General features: G+C 41.3%; 1 protein-coding gene across 2 annotated transcripts; it reads left to right on the forward strand.

The window, feature by feature from the left end:
* Positions 1–2542: 2542 nt before the first annotated feature.
* On the forward strand, positions 2543–12794 carry pecam1a (platelet and endothelial cell adhesion molecule 1a). Of its 2 annotated transcripts, none has more exons than XM_080488616.1 (15): positions 2543–2962; positions 3076–3099; positions 4985–5278; positions 6233–6529; positions 6606–6872; positions 6990–7271; positions 7396–7695; positions 7783–8064; positions 9094–9226; positions 9345–9412; positions 9510–9563; positions 10160–10249; positions 10332–10391; positions 10986–11008; positions 12434–12794. In XM_080488616.1, the coding sequence occupies exons 1-15, from the start codon at positions 2902–2904 to the stop codon at positions 12578–12580; spliced, it is 2382 nt and encodes a 793-aa protein (XP_080344742.1). In that variant the 5' UTR covers positions 2543–2901; the 3' UTR covers positions 12581–12794. The 2 variants fall into 2 exon arrangements, with proteins under 2 accessions (XP_080344742.1, XP_080344743.1); XM_080488617.1 differs by having other exon boundaries at positions 2818–2962; positions 9519–9563; positions 12434–12793.
* The last annotated feature ends 8576 nt before the right edge of the window (positions 12795–21370 follow it).

A 21370-nucleotide genomic window follows, 5' to 3' on the forward strand; every position in this document is an offset into this window, starting at 1 on the left:
TCCAGTCCGTGTGGGTCATGACCACTGTTGGGAATAATGTGTTGAAAACTAGGCCAGTTTCATTGGTCTCATTATTCTTAATGATATTCTACATAATCCTTTGTCCAGAATCTGCCTTCAGCTCCATCCACAGTGCTACAATAAGTGAGGTCATCGCTTATTAGACTGTCCCGCACACTTAAACAAAACTAGAATGATGTAATTATGTGTTCATTAATATGACAAAACAAGCTGACATTCAAATGTTAATTTCACAAGTATATTCATGCGTCAACCTCCTATACAAATTGATGCAACTTCAAGTCATGCCCTGTCAACTGAGGCGAAAGTGTTACCCAATACATCACAATGCAGCCCCACAATTAAATCTTTAATAAGTACTTCCAGTAACATGTCACAGATTCTGTTGAATTTGAGGAATAATCTGCTAATTGTGATACATTACTGATTTACAGTACCTTGGACTATTTTAGAAAAAGTTCTTTGCAGACCAGTGGCACAGTGATGCATGTTTAGTACTTGTGTCTGACTAGCAAAGCTGTTAATGGTTTTGAAATATATTCCAAGGAAAACAGATGTTGTCTGGCTTAATTGAACAGGAGGATTTTTTTTTTCTCACTTCACATGGGCAACTGTTTGTCCGTCAGTCTCATTTGGAGAGATGGACTTGTTGTGTATCTGTTGGGGATGCAATGCTCCAAATATATAAGCTCCTGCAAGTAGTGATATGTGTATATATATATATATGAATGACAGATAGAAAACACTGTGAGTTGCACACATATTCTATTCTACTTGTTGTTTGAGCTCATTCTTTCAGAACAGACATCTTAATGCTGCATACCAACACAAGCATTACAAAATAAAAGACACCAAGACTAGTCCAGGTTATGGTTTGCTGTGATATCAGTCTGAACACAGACAGGACTATTTCTGTTGCAATGCCATGATAGCAACAAAAATAAAATCCATTCAGTCGCCTCTTTTTTGGCACTTTTGCAGAAAAAAAAAACACGTCTTTGTGTTACCCTGACCACTTGTTTTTGTGCACGGTTGCAAAAATGAAAGAAAGTGGGAGCATAATGCAGATAAACCTTCAAGAATGAACCATGTGAGCTTTGGATTGCCCCTTTTTCTGTTAATCTTCAGCACCTCTTAGTGGACGTCACTGAGGACTGCAGGACATTGCATAATCATGCATCCATCTTCTTTTCCAACTTGGGGTCAAAGTGTGCAGAAGCCAATTCTAGCTGATTATGGGAGAAATGCAGGGTACACACACACACACACACACACACACACCTGCGGGCAATTCAGAAATACTAAAAATATAAATATGCATGTTTTTGGACTGTGGGAGGAAACTGAATTATCCAGAGAAAACCCACACATGCACAGTTAGAACACACAGAAAGGCCCAAAGACTGAGCTCAAAGTAGGGATGTTCTCACAAAGTGAGAGTGCTGGCCACCACAGCACCATGGGGCCCCATTGCAAAATCAAAACTTGTATTTTTTGCAGGAACAACCTTTCTGTGTTTTATGACATCAGTAATAGGAATTTGTGCTTGAAGAAAAAAAAAGACCTTTGGAGCCTGTTCAAAAGTGATATATAAGTAAATTGAAACAGTGGTCTGCAAATCACTGTCTGTTCCTCCTCCCATCACATGTATAGCCCAGAGATTAGTGATAACTGGTAGTAAAGAGAGGAGACGGGGGCTTCAAGTGGAACATCAGCCTCCTGCTGCCCATATCTGTGTTATACATTGTAAATGCAGCTTGGAGCAGGGTTGGTAGCTTCCCAAGGATCCTCGAGATCTGAAGCTCTTTATGTGAATACTACAACATTTTGACAATGTTCGCACACATTATTGTGCTTCAATATACAGAGTTTGCATGTTTTGAGGTTAATCTGTGATCATAAACTGTCACTAGCTGTGAATGTGAGAGTGTCTATTGGTGTGTTTGTCCTGTGATGGAGGTGTGAAATGTCCAGGATGTAAACTTGCCCCCATAGACCCCGTTGGATAAAACAGAACGGGTTTTGATTCCACTCCAGGTTTATTCTGATGTCGTCTTCGGTTTTGTACCTTTTCCCAGACGACTCCTTGCTTGATGATGTCCTTTATATAGAAGCATTCTGCTGTTAACACCTGGGTGTTGTTGCAATCTTTGTTTGCAGTTTTTATGAAGGGTTTTAAAGGTTATCAAGAGGACACTGTGTTGTAGAGAAGGTATTGGTTGTACTGTGCTGGTGATGTTGTCAAAACAGGGTGCTCGAAGTAATGAGATAAACATTGAATCATGACTGGGTCAGATTTCCCCACAGTTCAACAGAGAGCAGAAGGCATTAATAATTAAAGAAAAAGTGAGTGAGATTGTGGGCCCAGGAAAGTAGAGTGTTTAGGTTCTTGCATAATTTCCAATGTGTTTGTTGTTTTGGTTAGTCTGTCTGGAGAACAGCAAAGCTATTTTCATTATTAAAAATGCAATCACAGGTGGTGCGGTTACAGACCAACATGGCTGCTGTGGCATTTCAGAAGCACCTTCTTGAGAGAACTGAGGAGGATGTGAGGTTAGAGGGCTGGAAGGTTCCTTCCTTTTGTTGAATTTTTCTCCTCTCTCGCCTACAAATAAAAACAGTCCAGTAAATGCCAGGATCCTGAGGAAGTAACAGCCACTTCCTGGAGGGTCAAGCAACACAGCGAGTATGGCTGATAAGACGGGGAACACCCCTCCCTCAGCACCATCAATGCCTTAAACAGGGTTTGACTTCCACACACTCCACCTCTCCTCTAACGAGGTCCACCCCTGTTGTTCAGACTGGCCTCGCTGGCCTCTGTCTTCTTTTCTTTGTGCAGCTGTATCTTCATCCTACAGTGGTAAACCACTTTCACTCAGGATGGGCTCCAGACCCCCCGGCCTGCTGCCGCTTCTGCTTCTCGCCAGCTTCATACACACATGTGAGGACTTACTGCTGTGTCTCTTCAAGGATAAAGGATATCCCTTTAAATTTGTGTTTAAATGGAATAGTCTGATTCTTACTTCTTTCTCTCTGTCTCTCCCTCTGTCTCAGGGCATTGTACCAGAGGGCAATCATGTAAGTATAAAGCCACTATTCTGTATTGGACTCATGTTTAATAATTGCTCTGAGAGTCTGTAGACTTTAAAACATTGCGACAGTTTGAGGTTATCCAGTCCTCCCTGTTTTTGACAAGGCAACCATTTCCACCAAGCACATCAAAAAGAGTTATTTTTGCAGGAAACAGGCATTGTTCTGTGCACTCCTGGCCTCCTTGATGTTTTCAAGTCCTTGGAGAAATTCTCTGAAGCTATTTCTGGCTGTCACAGGTGACGCCGTGTAATCTCTCACATCAGCGTGAGTTTGAATGAACTTTTTTTAATCGTCATTCAAACCGTTTGAATGGCAATGCAAATTTAGCCTGGCTTTTCCCTCTGTTTGAGTTGTTAACAAGGCTGTTGTCGTGGCATTCCGCGTGAAAGGAATGAAATGCCATTTAGCTAAACAAATGTTGGATGAGGACAGTGATCGCTTCATCATGCCAGTTCCAGCCACCAGCCAATTAGTTTGGCTTGGTGTTGTACAGGCTGGAAGACGGGTCAGACAGCCAGCTGCTTGTGTCAAGGTGCGAAGACAACACAACCTGCCAACCACTGCCTCCAAAGCTAATTGATTATACTGACTTCTTGTTTGTAGAGACTAGTCATTTAGTGTGTGGCACAAATCCTCCTTAAAATTGTGGTGTTACGTTGGCAGTGTTTGCAGTAAGCTGTGGTACAAATGTGCGATACATCAATAGAAAAACAAGAGGCCTGATCTGCTGAAGCGTTTCAGTTATTAAAAGGTATTCAAAATGGTGCTGGTGGACAGGTTAATTTAGGATGTTTGCCTTCCTCAATATGGAATATCTAGCATGTGTTGCAGTAACGCAAAATACTAGGAGTATAAATACATTTACAAAATGCAATACGACTTACATCTGAACACATTTCGATTGCATCTGTTTAAAGCATATTAAAAAAGTAGGTGTGAAGAGGAAACGCCTCTCACGGTGAGAAGCGTTTCCTCAGCTGGCGCCCCACAACGTTTGTCTTCGAATAGTTTCTGAATCCCTTCTGTTGCTTTTCATTTCCCCTCTTTGTGGCCGATCATCTTTCAAATTTGCAATTTTGTGAATTCAGAATGGTTTTCTGTAACATTTTGACGTGTTTCATTCGTCAACACATCCAACAGGGGTCCAGTTTCCAGTTTATTGCTTTGGTTGATGGTTCAGTCTCTCAGCTGGTCCTGCCAATGTATTAAAGTGTGACTGAGCAAGACGCTAAACTCCACACTGTTCCTAATCGAGTCCTCGCACCTTGTATGGTAGCCATTGTTGTTTGACATTGTGAGAGAATTGGAGAATGCAACTAACAGTATAGAATGATTTGAGACAATGTCCATATATGTAGAAAGATAAAAGATTTTCTTCCAAAAGGTATTCAGGATCATTAAAGTTGTTCTATTTGTTTGTAATTTCCAACAGAAGCTTTGAATTTTATATCCTGAAATGACAATAATTTCATATTAGGCACACAAAAAAAACTAACCAGCTCAAGGTCGATTTGTTTTGGCCTAAAAATCTAAACTCAAAGCTTGAGTCCAGCTCACAGTTTTGGAGCACTACTTTGAGGATGTGAGTGTTTTGGGTTAAAGTGTGTTATTGTGGCTGAGGGAGCATTAACGGCGGGATAAATCCACCCAGCTCTCCCAGGGGAAGTAGAGGGTCAGACACTGTTTGTTAAGGCTTTTTCCTTCCTTCAGGAGCTCATGTTTACTGTGCTGACTGTGGACCAGGGAGTGCCTTCCTCCAGTTGTCACCTGACACTTGTATTGTGTTTTATTATTTATTTCTAATTTATGTTCTTGGTTGTTTTTTTTCTGTCTGTCTTTGTGTGTTTGTGATTGACACTGTGAACCACAGCATACATTATAGATGCTGTTGGCCTCACAATCCTGCCCGGCAGCACAGTTCAGAGCGGGACAGCGGTGACGGTTCGCTGCCAGGTCAGCGTCAGTCACAACAACATCCCTCACCTGACACACACGTTCCAGCTTACACAGGATGATGTTCTCATCCACGCCTCCACCACCACAGAAGATTCGATCGAGTACGAACTCAACCCTGCCCGCGCGGCAGACTCTGGGAATTATGAATGCAGAGTCACCGTCAAGGACAAGAGCAGAACGAGCATCCGCCATAAACTTGATGTCACAGGTAAAGCCGAACAGAAGCGTGTGTTTGTTTATTTTTGTGGTGGGCTCTTAAATCTGTTTAGCTGACATACTTGTCATGGACAAAGAGAATGTCCCCAAAGGGAATCTGTAAACTTCTAAGCAATGACATATTTTATGGTCGTATTAAGATCTAAGGTTCAGGTTGGGTTAAGGTAGTAATTCAACAAGTCTGTAGCCAGGGTCATCTCTAGACAACCAAGGCCTCAAGATGAAATTTTCCTTTGCTGCCTGTAATCTGAACAAGGGCCAAAATAAGTACCAAATAAAATTATGGACAGTTTTATCCGCCAATAATTTAACACAACTGTCTTCCACAAACATTATACAGCCTGAAGTGTGCCAAAGAAGATGAAGATCATGTCGTTTTTAAATGGATATGATTGAACAATCAGTGGATACACTGCATGTATTTTGCATTGCAATCTCAGGTGATAATGAGATTATTATTATCATTATTCTTATTATTATTATTGTTATTTAATAATGTTGGTTAAGTCTAGACAATATCTGCAAGAAATGAACGTACAGCAATTCAATGGTGCGTGCGTGTGTGCGTGTGTGCCTTATTGAAATGTAGTTTAATAAAAAAAAACAATAAATATAGAATATATATAGCTTGAACTTTTTCATGTATCAGCAGCTTTGGGGGGAGCAAACTCCATCTATATTCTCTGAATCATTTATACAAAGCAAAAATGCAACATCCCTTGAATTTTTGAAACCTTCTAATTTCATAAGCCAAAGAAACACAGTAGCTGTTGTCAGTCCTTATTAGATTACGATTTTTCATTGCAAAGTTTTCACCTGAGAGCAATACATTCCTCACAATCCGGCAGCTGAAAAATGTGTACAGTAGCTATAAATCTCAATGAACATCAGTATGCAAAGTAATAGCTGTGCTTTTCACTCTCCCACTGGGTCTCCATCTCCTCAGGACTACAGACCCCCAACCTGCATCTGAATAATTTAAGTCCCTATGAGAATGAGGAGTTCACAGCCACCTGCAGTGCTCCGGAGGAGAAAGGATCCCTCATATTTCGGTTTTACCAGAGATTTAGGACCGGTGAGCCCGAGAAGATGAAGCAGCTGGCGACCACTGGGAATTCAACGGAGACCACGTTAAGGCTGAAGCACATTGGCGACTGCTTTCTCTTCTGTGACTATGAGATCCACTTAGTTTCTGGGACAAGACGTTCGAACAACAGTGAAGAGATTCAAGTGATCATCCGAGGTGAACAAATCAAGTTACAGCAGACAAACTGCCTAAACAAGGAGTGGGTCTGACGGCTGTGGTTTTTCTCTTGCAGCTCTCAACATTTCCCCAATCATGAACGTGCTGCCGTCCACTGATGTCTATGAAGGAGACATAGTGGAAGTGGTCTGTAAAGTGGTCGGCAGTCCTCTGAAAAATATAGAAGTGTTTCTCACAAAGGACAGGAGGATCCTCAAGAAAGTGGCAGCCACAGCGCTCAGTCATCAATTCACTGCTGAAGAAGTTGGCTCTGGGGAGCTGATGTGTAAAGCAGAGTGGGGCAATGTGCAGAAAGAAGCCTATCGAACAATAACAGTCAAAGGCAAGTTTCCTTTAAAAGCAAGGGCTCTTTTGTTCTATGTCTAAATCCCCACATATGAATGAATGAAACCATAAACTGTATAAACATATTTTATTCTTGCTTTCTAAACCTCAACAGAGTTGTTCTCGAAGCCGCGTTTGACTGTGGAGCCAAGCGACTTGTTTGAAGGAGACCGCTTCATAATGTCCTGCTCTGTGTCCATTTATGTTTCGGACAAGATCAACAATGAAACCATACGATACTCCTACTACAAAGATAACGTTAAAATCACCAGTGCGGGGACATACATCAGTGTAGCACACCCTCATAAAAATGGGAACTACACCTGCAATGCTCAGGCTTCTTCTGGAGAACATACTTTCATCAAAGAAAGCCCAACACTCGTTGTAAAAGCCAAAGGTAAGTCATCTAGCGCATTGAATCATAATCATTTTAGTGCATTATAGAAGGCTACTGTTGGTCATATTTGAGACTAATGATGTTTACAAATTCTAATCAAACTGTGTCTCGCTCTTACTTCCAGTCCCTGTTTCAAAACCCGTGCTGAGTGTGGTGGGGGGTACGCTGCTGTTGGGGAAGCCCTTCCAGCTGCGCTGTCACAGTGATAGTGGCACTCTGCCCATTGTGTACACCCTGCACGGCCCGAACAGGCTGACTCAGCCGAGGGTCGTGAGCAGGCCAGAAGAAGAGGCCGTCTTTAACATTGCAGCCATCTTCAAGAGCACAGACATGAAAAATTTTGTTTGCCACGCAAAGAACAGTCCACGCCAGCCTCCCATGGTAGGATTAGGACAGCAGCTGCTGCAATCAGCAACCATCATAGGTGTGTTGACGATGGCAACGATACGATCAACAACCTGATGTACAACACGTTGAACTGCTGGCCTAACACACACTCTCCTTCGTGCAGAGCCCGTCTCAGAGCCAGCGTTGACCATTTATCCTGGTGTGGGCGACATCTCCGAGGGACACAACATGACTCTGATCTGCTCCGTCCAGAAAGGCAGTCCGCCCATCAATTTCACCTGGTACCACAAGGGGAAAAAAGGAGCACTAGACTCACAGTTATCGAACAAACTGCAAGGATCCTACAGGATACACAATGTCAGAGGAGCTCATGGGGGAGAGTACTACTGTGTGGTAACAAACCAGGCCAAGGAAACCAGACAGAGTCCAGCTGTCATGATTGGAGGTACATTTTTATCTTCACTGGGTTTGTGTGTGTTTTCACTGTGATCACATGCTATGTAGATTTTTGTTTGAGCCGTCAAAGAAATCCCAGCGTGACAGCAAGAAAGCAAGGGTGAGAGAGCGCCAAACAAAAATATGCAAAACTAAATTTTTCTTCTTCGTGTTTCAAAAGAAGCACATCTCGAAGTGTCTGTTTGTTTTGTTGACTCATCATTCATCAGAGTAGAAGACAAAAAAACATCAGCTGCAGTTAGTGTGACAGATATGTCATTTTTGCAGCAAAGTTTGAATAAATTAATGAATATTTGTAAGATATAGGAGGTGTCTGGCGTGATGTAAGCAAAATGTTGGGCACTGATTCAAGAAAAATGCGTATCTCAATTCGATATAGCCACTATCCTCTTCTAAGTGATCATTTTGTGCGGCAGCCAGGGTTGAGACGCTTTCTGTGAATCCTGACTTCCTATACACTGCAGCTGCGTCGCTTTAAATTGAGCTTCATCTCTCGGAAAAAGAAGAAATGTAAAATGCTATTTCTCTGTCTGATATTGATTGTCTGACCCAGCGGGGGTAAATTTAAAGGTTGAAAGCTCTGTCAATGTTTCAGAAAACAACAAACATGGTATTGATTGTACTCCTGGCTTCATTCTTGGAGAGCATCAGCACTTTTTCTACTTTGAAGATAGTCTCAGATCCGTAATATTTCAGTACCTGTCACCAGTGGCGATCCTCCACATTAACGCCTGAGAATAGAGACGTTCATCATTGCAGTTTGAGGTCTATGGTAACATCTCTAATGTGCTCGTACATGTGTAATACTTTAGTATTGACTTCCTGGCAACGCTGGCTCACAGGAAGTCACTCACATGACACACTGCACAACAGAAACAATCCCAGAACTTCTTTATTGAACCTTATTGCACTTCCAGAAGTGAAACGTTGCCTACTTCAAAATGAAAAGTTTGATGTTCTGAGTACATTTGTGAAGTTATTAATTCTATTGGTTCATTATTTTTTATGTATTCTGCAGTGAAGTTGGCTGGCTGGAAGAAAGGCCTGATCGTAGTCGTCTGCATCCTGTTCATACTGGCTTTGATCCTCGTTATTGCCTTCAGACGACGTCTCCTATATTTTAAGAGGAAGAAAACTGGCAAACTGTCGGTGTAAGTCAGATCGCGTGTGTTTGTTCACCAAAGCTCAGTGCTTTAAAGGTGATGTCATAAAACGTGACACGAGATTGACGCCCACAGTTGATTGTGCATTTTGTTGACTTTGTCTCAGGAAGTCAGCCGGTACCAAAGCAGAGCGCCTGAGCCTCACCCAGGCCGAGGTCAATGAGGCAGCAAACGGTAGAGTCTCATATAGTGAAACTAGTGTCCATCGTGGTTCAGCAACACTGAAGATTGTTGGATATCAGTTTGCTCACAACATTTGTGTCTCACACAGTCACTCCAGGCATGATGGGAAAAAGTATTTGGAGTGAACATGTATCAGGTTCAGGTAAGTGGACAAATTTGATTTTTTTGTAATTTTATCCCATAAAAAGATCAAAAATTGCAATTTGCATTCCATCCTTCACTAATCCATTTGTCCAACAATGGAAGGACACTTCACAATAATACAATCTTTTTTTTTTAATGAGACTGCACATCTTCAAATCATGTATTATCTTGTAACTGTGGATTAATATGTTTGAAGCACTTAGTGAGTATTTACAGCTGGATGATGATGGATGTGGATTAACTCAGATTTCAGTTTATTTATAATGAAGGATGATCCTCTTCAGTGCAAAAATGTGTCTCACTGATGCTTTTTAGGCCGTTTCTGACAGATTGACACCAACAAGAGTGTAGTTTTGCAGTCCCTCGTTTGTTCATTTTGATTATTTCCTAGTTTTGACATTTTTAGAGTACCATTGGGTTTTTGCATGAATTATTCCGTTTCATACTTTAATGATTTTTTTTTTACGAGAGGATATAGAATCATCTGACTAATATACTTTGAAATGCATCGATTTGTCCTGTAACATTACCAGAGGATTTATTGTAAAGCATTAAATAAGTATAGAGTTTGTGTGAAACTGTGCTGCTCCTCAGAGTCTGATGACCAGAATAGTGCGATCGCTGCAGAAAAGCCAGAGCCGCAGTACACCGAGGTGCAGACCACACAGGCAGATCCCAACAGAGGTGAGACTTTATTGCTTCAAGCAATGACTAATCTGTACATCAATACACACTCTAAAATAATTGCATATTATTCGCTTCATAGCAGCTCCAGTGAAACAAGGCACAGACACTGTGTACAGTGAAGTACGGAACTCTCAGCAAGGTATGACCAACATCCTACTCCACAATGCAGATCCCTTTTACACAGAGACAGAAATCAGGTCACTGGCATTTTGAAGAAAGAAAAAAAAAAGGCAACAGGAAACAGGATCAACTCCAACTATACACATCAGCATTGTTAGCAGAAGAATGTCCCATTAAAAGAGAAGGCCCTGTCGCCAGGTGTCCACTTCCTGCTTTCGTCAGAGAGACCTTCCTGTTCTAACAACAGCGCTAAACAGAGTCTGCATCCGTTAAGACAAAGTGAGCAACAGTTGATTGTTTGATACTCTTGGGACAAACTCCACTCCATTGTTCAAACATGGGGTCCCAACGACATAGGAACGGTTAAAAATGCAATCATGCAATGATGCAGCAGAAGCCATGAAAATTTAGCATATTTTTTATGTAGAAGAGACTTTCTTGTGGGCACAGCCTTGCTTAGCGGCAACATGAATGTGAGTGTTGGTGGTGTGATAAGCGCCCTGCTTCCTGTGAAGAGAGTGGTTTCATGGGAGTGTTGATGACTACACAAGCCCTCCTTTAATCCTCTGACTCCTTTTGTTTCCTGAGCTTGTCCCTGGTTTTGTTTTTACAGGTGTTCCAGAGCTGGCTGATGGGGTAAGTTGTGTCACGGCAAGCATACAGTGCATGTTCATAAGACTACACACACACACACACACACACACACACACACACACACACACACACACACACACACACACACACACACACACACACACACACACACTCATGAATCTTTGCCTCAGAGTGACGTCTCACAGGCAGACGTAGTGCACTAAAAAGAAATCCCGTGGAGTCCATTTTTAATGTGTAGAGACAGGTTACTGTAAGTGTTGTATTCCATTAAATGAAAATTACTATCTAATAGTATTATGCTCCTGAATAAATTTCATGACAATGTAGCAGCAATTATGTGGGAAATGTCCTGGAAATGATTTCATTATTTGGCACTAATTATATTCTAATGACACACGTCCATAACATTTATTCTAATTAATTAATGGGCCACTCCAGTGATTTCACACATCACTCAGTCCACTCATCAGGGGAATGAGTGGTACTTAACTAATAAAAACAGCACTGTCATTTCTTCCGTGGCTCTCGGGGAGCTTTCCAAAGGTGGACGAAATAAAGGTGTAGTATCTCAAAGATTCTAGACGTAGAAGCATCTGATTAAATTATTTTTGGTAAACGGTTAGTAGTCTACTTACGGCAGCTTGTAAAACTCCTCACAGTTCTTTTGTGGACTTAGAAAGTCTCCCAGTTGTCTGTGGAGAAGGGGGCTCTTCTGGGTGGGTCCATAACATCTGTACCAGGATTACTCACTTTTCTTCTCATGAACAAACAGTTCATTATAACTTTGTGTTTGGGGACTACTGATGTACTGCCAGATGTGCGAAAAAGTTTTGCCATCCTTAACTTCTTTGGAAGTACCTTGGAAGATTAAAAAAAAAAGAAAAAAAGTGATACGCCACTTTTGTGAAGGGATGTGGTCTGAAATGTGGCTAAAATGGCTTTAAAGGTACTTAGTGTCACTCATCAAATTCACATACATGTTTTTAGACTGTGGGCCCTGCAGAAAACCCACGTATGAAACATGCAAACTCCAGAAAGGCCCAGCCTGTACTCAAACCCTGACACTTGTGAGAAAAGTTTAAAAAAAAAAGCAGTTTGGAAATGAAAACCTGCTTTTATTATGAACTAACCCGATACAAGATTTTTCTCTGTAATTTCTGGAATATTTTGTATGAACGTTATTTTTAATAAAACTAGCTAACCTATCTTAACAATTCAACATTTAATAATAATAATAATAATAATAAAATCTTAACAATTCAAGACTATATCACTAAACACTGCTACATGTTATGATTCATCCCATCATCAGATAATATTGGAATAATGGATCATTCCTGACAGCTGTAGCACAGTGCCTGTTCCAGTTTGTTTGCATAATCTCCAAACTTTTCAATCCGTAACGTAATCAAAAATCTTTATAAATGAAGTATTTCCCCTCTCCAGGCGTCGGTGGAATATGCCCAGCTAAATCACGATGCTGACCGCGAGGGTGACCACAGTACGCAGGATGACCAAACCGCCAGCGCTGAACACATATACGAGGTGGACAACAGCGTTACCACTGATGCTGCCGCCAAACCTGAAGAATAAAAACATGACCTGTCTCCAGACTTCTGACAAATAAACCCTTTATTTATCAAGCTTGGTAATGCAGCCGGATTGTTTGTGCTGACTGCTGTTTTTTTAAAGCCTGTGACTATAATGTATTTTTCAATATACATGTAAAACACTGGAGAAAAGTTTCACGCTGTAAATTGACTTGCTTTTTCCTTGAGGAGAAAATAAAACAGTTTTGGTAAGTGTTTTTCTCTCTTTCACACGGCAAATTGTTACTCACACACACAAAAGTAGGAGAAAGAAAGGATGTCTGGTGTGAGTATAAAGGAAAAGGCTTTCAGGTCTGTGCCTTTCCACTGGTAACAATAGAGGCAGGGTGTAAAATCTGAAAAGGAAGACGGGCCTTTGTCGGCTGCAGAGTGTTGAGATTGAGCCTGTTGTATAAGAAGATTCTGAAGTTTTCCATGTAAGCCACTAGAGGGTAGACTTCAGGCAGCGCTGCATGGAAACTTGGTGCCATCTGGTTGTGATCTCCTTTAATGTGAGAAGGGCTTTCACTGTTACCACGGCATCAGATGCCTGCGGTTTCAGTTTCCATTATCCAACAATTAATTGAATGATGTAACATGAAGTTATTCAAGGTCTCAGTACACCACATATGTTTATCAGGTCAATGTGCAAATGGATTATGTTCTCATTGAAACTGTGTGTGCGCTATGTGGAAATGCATATCTATGCATGGATAGGATACAGTCTGCTGAGCTCCTGTGAACAAGGACGCCTCAAGTGACATTTTGCTCACAAAAACAGTTTGAACTGAGAACATCATGTGAGAACATTGCCTGCACAAGATTAGATCTGTAACAGGTCCTGTAGATTGGCAGAGGTAGGCTGTCTGTCTGTCTGTAGCATTGATAGCGTTCAACTCTTAGTTAAATCCATCCACCTTCTGTGCCACTTTATCCAACTCCAGGTGGTCGTGCGCTGGAGTCCACCCACACTGACGATAGGTGAAGACAGGGACATCACAGGATCCACAGAGACAGAGATACTTTCACACCTACAGGCAATTTAGTGTCACCATTTTGGTCAAATTGATTTTTTGGGGACTGTGAGAGAAAATCCATGCACAGTGAGAACATGCAAACTCCACACAGAAAGGCACCGAAGCCCAACTAAGCTCTTGTTTACATATTATACTTTCGTGAAAGGGATTTTTCAGGTTATTATAAGAGATTCTATAAGGCATGAAGCACATCTTATACATATACGCAGCACTATTAATGCTTCAAGTTTCAGTAATTGAACATGAGGGCCAATGAAGCCCTGATTCACTTTATTCTTCACACTTTAAATGTACATTAAAAAAAATTTAAATATGGAAGTATTGGCATGTCCTGATGACACACAAGAGATTTTGCTCACATGATTTATTGCGTTTTTTTAATCAACATGATCTCTCCCCCCAAAAAAATGATCAGAAAAGCACACCAAAAGAACAGCTTTATTCAAACAGCACCATTAGGACATGAGACTTTTCTTTTAATGCTTTGACTTGTCTTGACTTTGACCCCGGAAACATTGAGCGAACCTGCCCGAGATAACGCAAAGAATGTGGTTGTGCACAAGTGAATTGAACGTGTTTGAGCAGATGTTTCACAGAGAAGAAAAGCTATTTTTCAATCTACCCTTTGACACACAACAAAGCAGTACAGTGATTTTAGGAATCAGTGGAACTCGCATTGTGTTAAGAAGGATTCAGGAAGCAGCAATCATGATGTTGATCAACTGTCTTATTGAGCTTTTCTTTGAGAAGTGATTGCAGTGAGCAAGCTTGCAGTTTATTTGTGTTTCATTGCAGAAGCTCAGGCATGCCATAGCAGCAAAGGACAGCTGTAGAGGACATCACTGAGAACAACAATACTCCTTGCCATGAAGTTGTTCTTGTTTATTACATCAAAATGGTTTGTGTAGAAACTAACAGATGCTCCCAATTTATTCAGTTTTCTGCTCCGAGTTTGTGTTTGTGGTGCTACATTTTAAAAAAAAAAAAAGTTTTTTTTATTCATGTCCATGGATCGAAAGTTTTTTTCTCTTCCAAGAGTTTCCAACTTCTTCCATTGATGTGAGAAGTGCGCTGTCATCATTTCCACTGTTGCTGAAATCCTGACACTTTTCAGATACCAGTTTTTAACCCGCTGGCAGGTGAATGGGGGACAAGCTGAGTGAATAATATAGGCAGTGCGCTGGATTTAAATGTGAGAGGGGGCTGGTGTACGTCAGGTTCACTCAGTTCACGGCAACTGCTGTCAACAGTCGGGATTATGGGGATCTACTTTTTGACAGGAAGTTCTTAGGAACGGCAAACAGCCGATCAAATCCATGTGGGACTCTCTAACACCTGACACCCGAGCTAACGCCAACAGCCTGCCACCAACTCACATGCTTTCATCTCCATTATTAGCTCAGACTAACGTATAGACTGGTGTGCAGATGAAGGCTTGCTTTTCTGCTTTGCGCGTGAAACCGTGAGTGCGCGTGTGCGAATTTCAGAGAACTGCCTGATCTGTCCTCCTCCAACACCTCTGAGCTTTGCTTCACCGCTGCCATTGTGCTAAGTCTCTATGAATGTGAGCATGTGTGGCAGTGTTGCGCGGTGCAGTATTTCCTGGGGTTTGCACCATTCCCCGGGGCTGCCGAGTGCTTATACACTGAATGATCTTGGCCTCTGTGGCGGGGTTCACACATGCATCTATGAATGGATATGGCTTCAGCTCCGGGGTGCCAAAATGAAAGTTCACTCCAGCGCTGAGGATAGAGACGCGTCTCAGTCGACTCATGGTTTATTAATCACATTACTTAACCAGGATGTTGGACTTGACAGGCGGGAACAGCATATTCTGAGCTGCAGTTTTCAGACGTACAGAAGCTGATACGGTGTTATGTGAATATGGAGTGTGAGTTACCCAGAATTGTTAGAAATAAGACTATTAATAAAGTATGGCCAGACAACTTGCAGAGGCTTTTATATTTGGATACAAGTGATGAAAAGGCGAAACTGCAAAGTCACCCAGCCCCTATTTCAGCCTGAGTCTTTGCTTCAAAACTGTTTTTGAAGCCGCCCAAGAGTAGGAGCACACTTGGATTGCATTCCTCGGGGTCTCTTCAGATGAGAACACTTTGACCAAGGATGGTCCTGTACTGCCTTCAGATGCAACGCTGTGTCAGTTTGGATTTACTACTGTTCACCAAAGTTATGATGTGTGAGGCCATACAGGATTGGTATTACAAGGAGGCATGCCTGACCCTCCCACCCCCCGAGAGTAATGCTGTCACATGATCAACAGTGTTTTTAGTGTTGTAACTCAAAGATCTCAGCTATATGCACATATGTCAGGAGCAATAGATCAGATGAACCAGGCCAGAAGAGTCCTGCGTGTCTCACCCTGTAACCTGATCCTGCTCCTCCTGTATCTGGACCACAACGTCTGGACCGCCATTGGCTGCTGTGCTAAAATTAGCATAACGACCCCGTTGAAATGCATTCTGGGAATATTCTGTATTTGACTTGGCCTTATGAAGCCAGTGCTGTTTATGGCCCTGAGATGCAGCGATGCGGTCATCATGCAGACCTCATCTTCCTTCATCATGCAGGTTAATGATACGAGTGGCTATATCCTAAAAAAAGAATCTAACAACACAGAAGAATTTTTTAGATGGTAAAACTTGAGGGACTCTTTCTAGTCAACCACAGATGAATGTGTGGGGTAGTCACATCGTCAAGGACAAGAGGGGACTACATATTAGAGACTGAAACAGTTTAGTTGTTTGAGTTAAATCTTTGATCTTCAGTCACAGATAGTTCCAATCATAAGAAACGTCCTTTCTGAAAGTGCAAACCGTCCATATCGCGACCTCTGGGTTCCATTTTGTAGAATGAGCCATCTTCCAATACCAAGTGTGGAGGTTTCACCTCGCCCTGTCCTTGTGTTTACGTGTCTCTGCCATGTTGCTCTTCATGCACCTTGCATGGCAGTCGTTTCCATTAGTGTGTGAATTGGTGAATGGATTAAACAGTGTAAAGCAATTCGAGACTATACAAGCAGTTTGTGCATGATATAAATCAACATGCCTAATGTGTCTAAACTGTCTGATGAGGATGTAAAAAAAAAAATTATAATTTTCAAATCTGTAATTGTTTAACATTCTAAATTATCTGTGGCATTCTGAAGTTTTATCTCAAAGTGGAATTCTGAACTCCAGACTCAACTGCAATTGCCGCATCTTGTGGAAATAGTAGTTTTGTGTGTGTAAAAATGATTAATACAGAAATACTCATTTAAATTCTTGACTTTAAAAAGAAGTGAAATAAACAAACCATGAATGTTGCAATGTGTTGCTGTGGCGAGCCTGCCTGCTCATCAGTCTGGGTCACTTTCAGCTGTCACGGTCTTTGCATTCAGCTGCTGGGAGGTTCGGTCTCTGTTGCTTGTATTTTCTATGCTTTTTTGTCATTATTGTTGTTATTGTTTGAAGTCTGTAATCCATGAAATGCACCGACGGATACACAAAAGTTTTGTTTATTCAATTAAGTCAATTGGGACTTTGAGAAGAAATTCTATTATAAAATGATCACAATTTTGTTTTTCCAAAACAAGTAAAGTGAAATAGAGAAACTATGTTTAGAATATTGGGAATAAAGTATGGGATTTGTCCTAACCTTTAGTGTGGGGTACTGGAGTCCGGATCCTAGTTGCAGGAAGAGTGTTTGACGTAATAAAAGCAGCTCAGTCACTGCCAGTGAGCAAGCTGCTGTGACCTGATGTAATGAGCACTTTAAAAAGAGAGCAGCCAAATAAACACCTTGTAGGTAATAGTTACATGGCATGGCAAAAAAAATAATCAAAAATCTAATCAAAAATTCAAAAAATGTATACTACCTGAAAACTTGTCTTGCATAATTTCTACATTTGAAGTTTTCTACTTCAAAAATTATTATTTCACATATCAGTTTCAGCTCCACAACACCTGATTTTGGTAATACTAAAAATCCACATTTCATCAAGGACGACATCTTTCTGTCTGACTCCATTCACAAAACAGTCAAAGATTGAATCATATCGGACGTTTTGTTACACAATAAATCCCCAGGTTGTGAGTCAGTTCAAATTCTCTCCCTTTATTGATAACTTATGAAGACTGAAAGGAGGGGAGGGTGAAGATTAATGAGATGAGAAGTGTTTAAACGGCATGGTTTTATACTTATACTCATATTTCTAAATGTCATGCTGTATAATGAATCAAAAGCGGTTTGAGTGTATTTTTTTCTTAAAGTTAAGCATAGCCTATTCAGCTGACACACAACAAACCACTTATGTATGAGTGTTAATAGTTTAAAAGCACATCTCAATAGACTCTGGTTTCCCTCCAGTAGGAATAGAGCTCATTTAAATTGTGAATTGGTGTCTGCAATAAGCTTGACCTCAATTCAAATGGCATGTCTTTGAACTAATTGGCTTTAGAATAAACAGCGAGAGTGAGAGTGATTTATCATTTGGATGATATCAAGTAGACAATTTGTATTCCTGTTGCAAAGCGTGTTCAGGAGTCATTCTGAATATTACACTGGAGAAAACGGGCCAGGTTTGTGCTTCAAACCTATGATCCCCTTAATGCTACTGAAGGGCTTCGGGAGGCATGTGTGACATAATAGGGTCTTTACATAATGCACATTAGGTGCATCAGTTTTCTTGATTGAAATGAAGCTCCCATAACTCACATATACCCGGTACACATGTTACGTATTTAATATTGTTTTTATAAATGTCAAAAGGCATATCCAGATTTTTTCAGTTACGTGAGAGTGTAACACCCTATTGTCCTTTGTGTCCTGAGCAAAGGTTGCATCCAGTAAGTCCACCTGTTTGATGTCCTCCACTTGTAATTGTTTAAGCTTTCTCAAATCCTTGAAATTGATTCACTGTAACCTGGTCAGAGCGGGCAAAGGAAGGTGGGGAGGAAGATTCACTGGGCCAACTTTTTCAATGACCGCTTGTAGTTTGAAATGCGCATTGTGCATTCGTGCATCAAAAAACTTGAGGCATGCATGCAAAACTTTTGACCTCTGACCTCCTTTTCCATGAATGCGGGCTTCAGCTGAGGTAACCCAATCCTCTCAGAAGCACTCAGCCCCTGTGCTGCTCCTGTCTGAGCCGCCAAGCTCTCGCTGTGTGCAGGACAGCTGCAGCGCCTGTTTAGTGCCTGGTCCTCTCTGCATGGCTGCGCTCTTCATAACTTGGTCAATGTCAGCGACAGCATCCCTTAATGAAGCGGCTGATTTCATATCTGATTTATTATCACTCCTCTCACTTTGGATCTCTGAGTGACGCACAGATCTGTAAACTGTCTATAAATGGTTTGCCTGCTCTCAAGGGGCGATATATTCACAGCCCTACGGGAAGTATTTTAATTTTAGGTCACCGAGGTCACTGGCTGGAAAATATAAAGAGTGTTTATGTGAAGATATTCACAGTTGGGAAGTGTCTGTGTTTAAATGTTCCACCATTTCTTGTGCCAGTCGGGCATGGCCAAAGTTTACTCATTCACCTCCTTCAGTCGATACCTAGTCGAGAAGCTAAATCTCCTCAACAGCAAATCACAATTCAATTCTACATTAGTTTATTATGGGCCTCTAGGTTGGGGCAGCGAGTCTGCAACTGTGGATTTCCAGGTTTGACTCCCATTGCAGACGAGTCACCGCTGAGCAGGACCCTTGCCCAGGTTGTATCAGGAAGGATATCCGGTGTAAAATGTATGCCAAATCGAACATGATCGGATGTGGTGACGCCAGAAGGGAGTATCTGAAACATACTTCATCGTATGAATGGGTTTTAAAAATAAGTCTGAATATTTTTTGCCTTCATCAACAGACAGTTTTTGTTTGTTAATATGTTCAAGTTTTAAAAGTAAGAAAGTGATTTTTTTTTTTTTTTTTTTTTTATCGTTACCACAAAAACTCAGTGAAAAGACCCAGTCTACCATATTGAAATAATTAAGAGTTTAACTCTGCCAATGACCTCAAAAAGAAGTTAATGTTATAACGTAGGGTTTGGCCTTAGGATTGTGCATTTAAATTATGATATTCTTTTTAATTTGTTTGATGAAAACCTTGCGTTTGAAAGAATCAGCTGGAAGAATTTATGAAAAAACACAATGAAAGGGTAGAATTTTTTCAATTTGAAAACATAAAATCCCCAAAAAAAAATGTCAAGAAGAGGTTCATCCATATTATTTCAATACTGAATTAAGAAAACACATTGAGTCGGTCGTAATGAATATGGGCTATTTCCTGTGGAAACTATGAGCTCATGACTGGAGGGCTTCAGCAACTTAAGAGTCCGGAGGCATGGGAACCACGAGGGCAATGCCATGCATGCGGGGCCAGATGGCTGTTGGGCTCCTTTTCAACGGCAAATGGCTCAATTTACTTATGGCCGACTCGCCCAATGGGCTGAGTTGGCTCTGTGGGCTGACTCCTCGCTCTGGTTGTGAATTCCTCTCACACCAATTGATCCTGTAATTTTCCGGCTCACGAGGATTCATGATGCTCAATAAAACGAGCTTTTGCATATAAATGAGGGCTACATTTGGATAATTAGACAGGAGCGTTTACAGCGCTGAGAGGGTGAAAAGAGGAAGCGCTCTCATTTAAAGTGTTATTGATCTCACATTAACTCTGTTCAAACGCTATGGTATATACAGTATTTGTGCTCCAAAGTGGCATGTGCCTCAGATTTGGCAGTTTTGTCTGCTGTTACATCAGTTGTCTGTAAATATATATTGAAAATAACCGATACTGGTTATACACATGACAAACAAGGACTCACACCAGTGACAAAATATTAAGAGTGGCTAATTTGCCCCAAATGCAAGTTTTTGTCACTGTGGAGGGAACCCAGTTTATCTGGAGAAAGCCCATGCACACACAGGAAGAACATGAAAACTCCACACAGAAAGGCTCCCAAACGTTTACCTGCACTCAAACCGAGGACATTGTTGGTATGAGACAAAAATGTTTAACGACTCCACTATCTCTTTGTGTATTCTGCTTTTTTAACACGTCTGATTTACAATCAATTGAATCTTGAATCCGGTGCATATGTTCAGTATTAAATCCAATACGGATTCAAATGAAAGCGAGAAGAACAGAGAAACCAGATGTATTGCTGGAAACCAGGCTGGAACCATTTTGGAATCACAAGATCTACCAAAACAAATTGAATTGATGTAATGTTGAGCAAGTGTCGAGCAAACCAGGTTATTTCTTTAAAAGCTGAGACTGGATATGAGTCTATTTAAATCACAAAGAGCTGACACAGAGTTTCAGTTTAGTCTGTTGTTGCTTCTCAGTTGGAGTTTCCCAACATGGAGCCATCCCCAGTGCAGAGGGCATCAGAGAGTATCCCTCTTTCTCACTAAATGACAGAGGATTACTACCTCCTGATTTAGTATGCAACTTTCTTTGCACTGCGCGTGCAGTAACCAGACACTTCTCAGCCCCGATGAACATTTCCCAATGGGTCTGCATGGACCCAGACACAGACTAATCCCCACCACTCTTACCAGCAGTCATCCAGGTGATGTTTACATGCTGCTCCCAATGAAAAGTCACACCACTCCTGTTGTCACCCATGGGGCTGGAAGGGCCCCAGTGGGTGGGCTGATTTCTGAGAAAAGGCCAGGGGTGATGTTGTTTTTTTGTGAAATGGTTTACTGCAAGAACTCACTGTGCCTTACTATTGTTTGTAATTATTAAAAGCTTTA

The sequence above is a fragment of the Lipophrys pholis genome (assembly GCF_963383615.2).
Source record: "Lipophrys pholis genome assembly, chromosome: 19".
NCBI classification, from domain to species: domain Eukaryota; kingdom Metazoa; phylum Chordata; class Actinopteri; order Blenniiformes; family Blenniidae; genus Lipophrys; species Lipophrys pholis.

Excerpts from the sequence above, each read along its gene's own strand:
- pecam1a (XM_080488616.1), top strand. The coding sequence starts at position 2,902 with ATGGGCTCCAGACCCCCCGGCCTGCTGCCGCTTCTGCTTCTCGCCAGC. Across the intron at positions 9,227-9,344 it reads AAAACTGGCAAACTGTCGGT|GAAGTCAGCCGGTACCAAAG; the intron begins GTAAGTCAGATC and ends ACTTTGTCTCAG. Across the intron at positions 9,564-10,159 it reads TGAACATGTATCAGGTTCAG|AGTCTGATGACCAGAATAGT; the intron begins GTAAGTGGACAA and ends GCTGCTCCTCAG.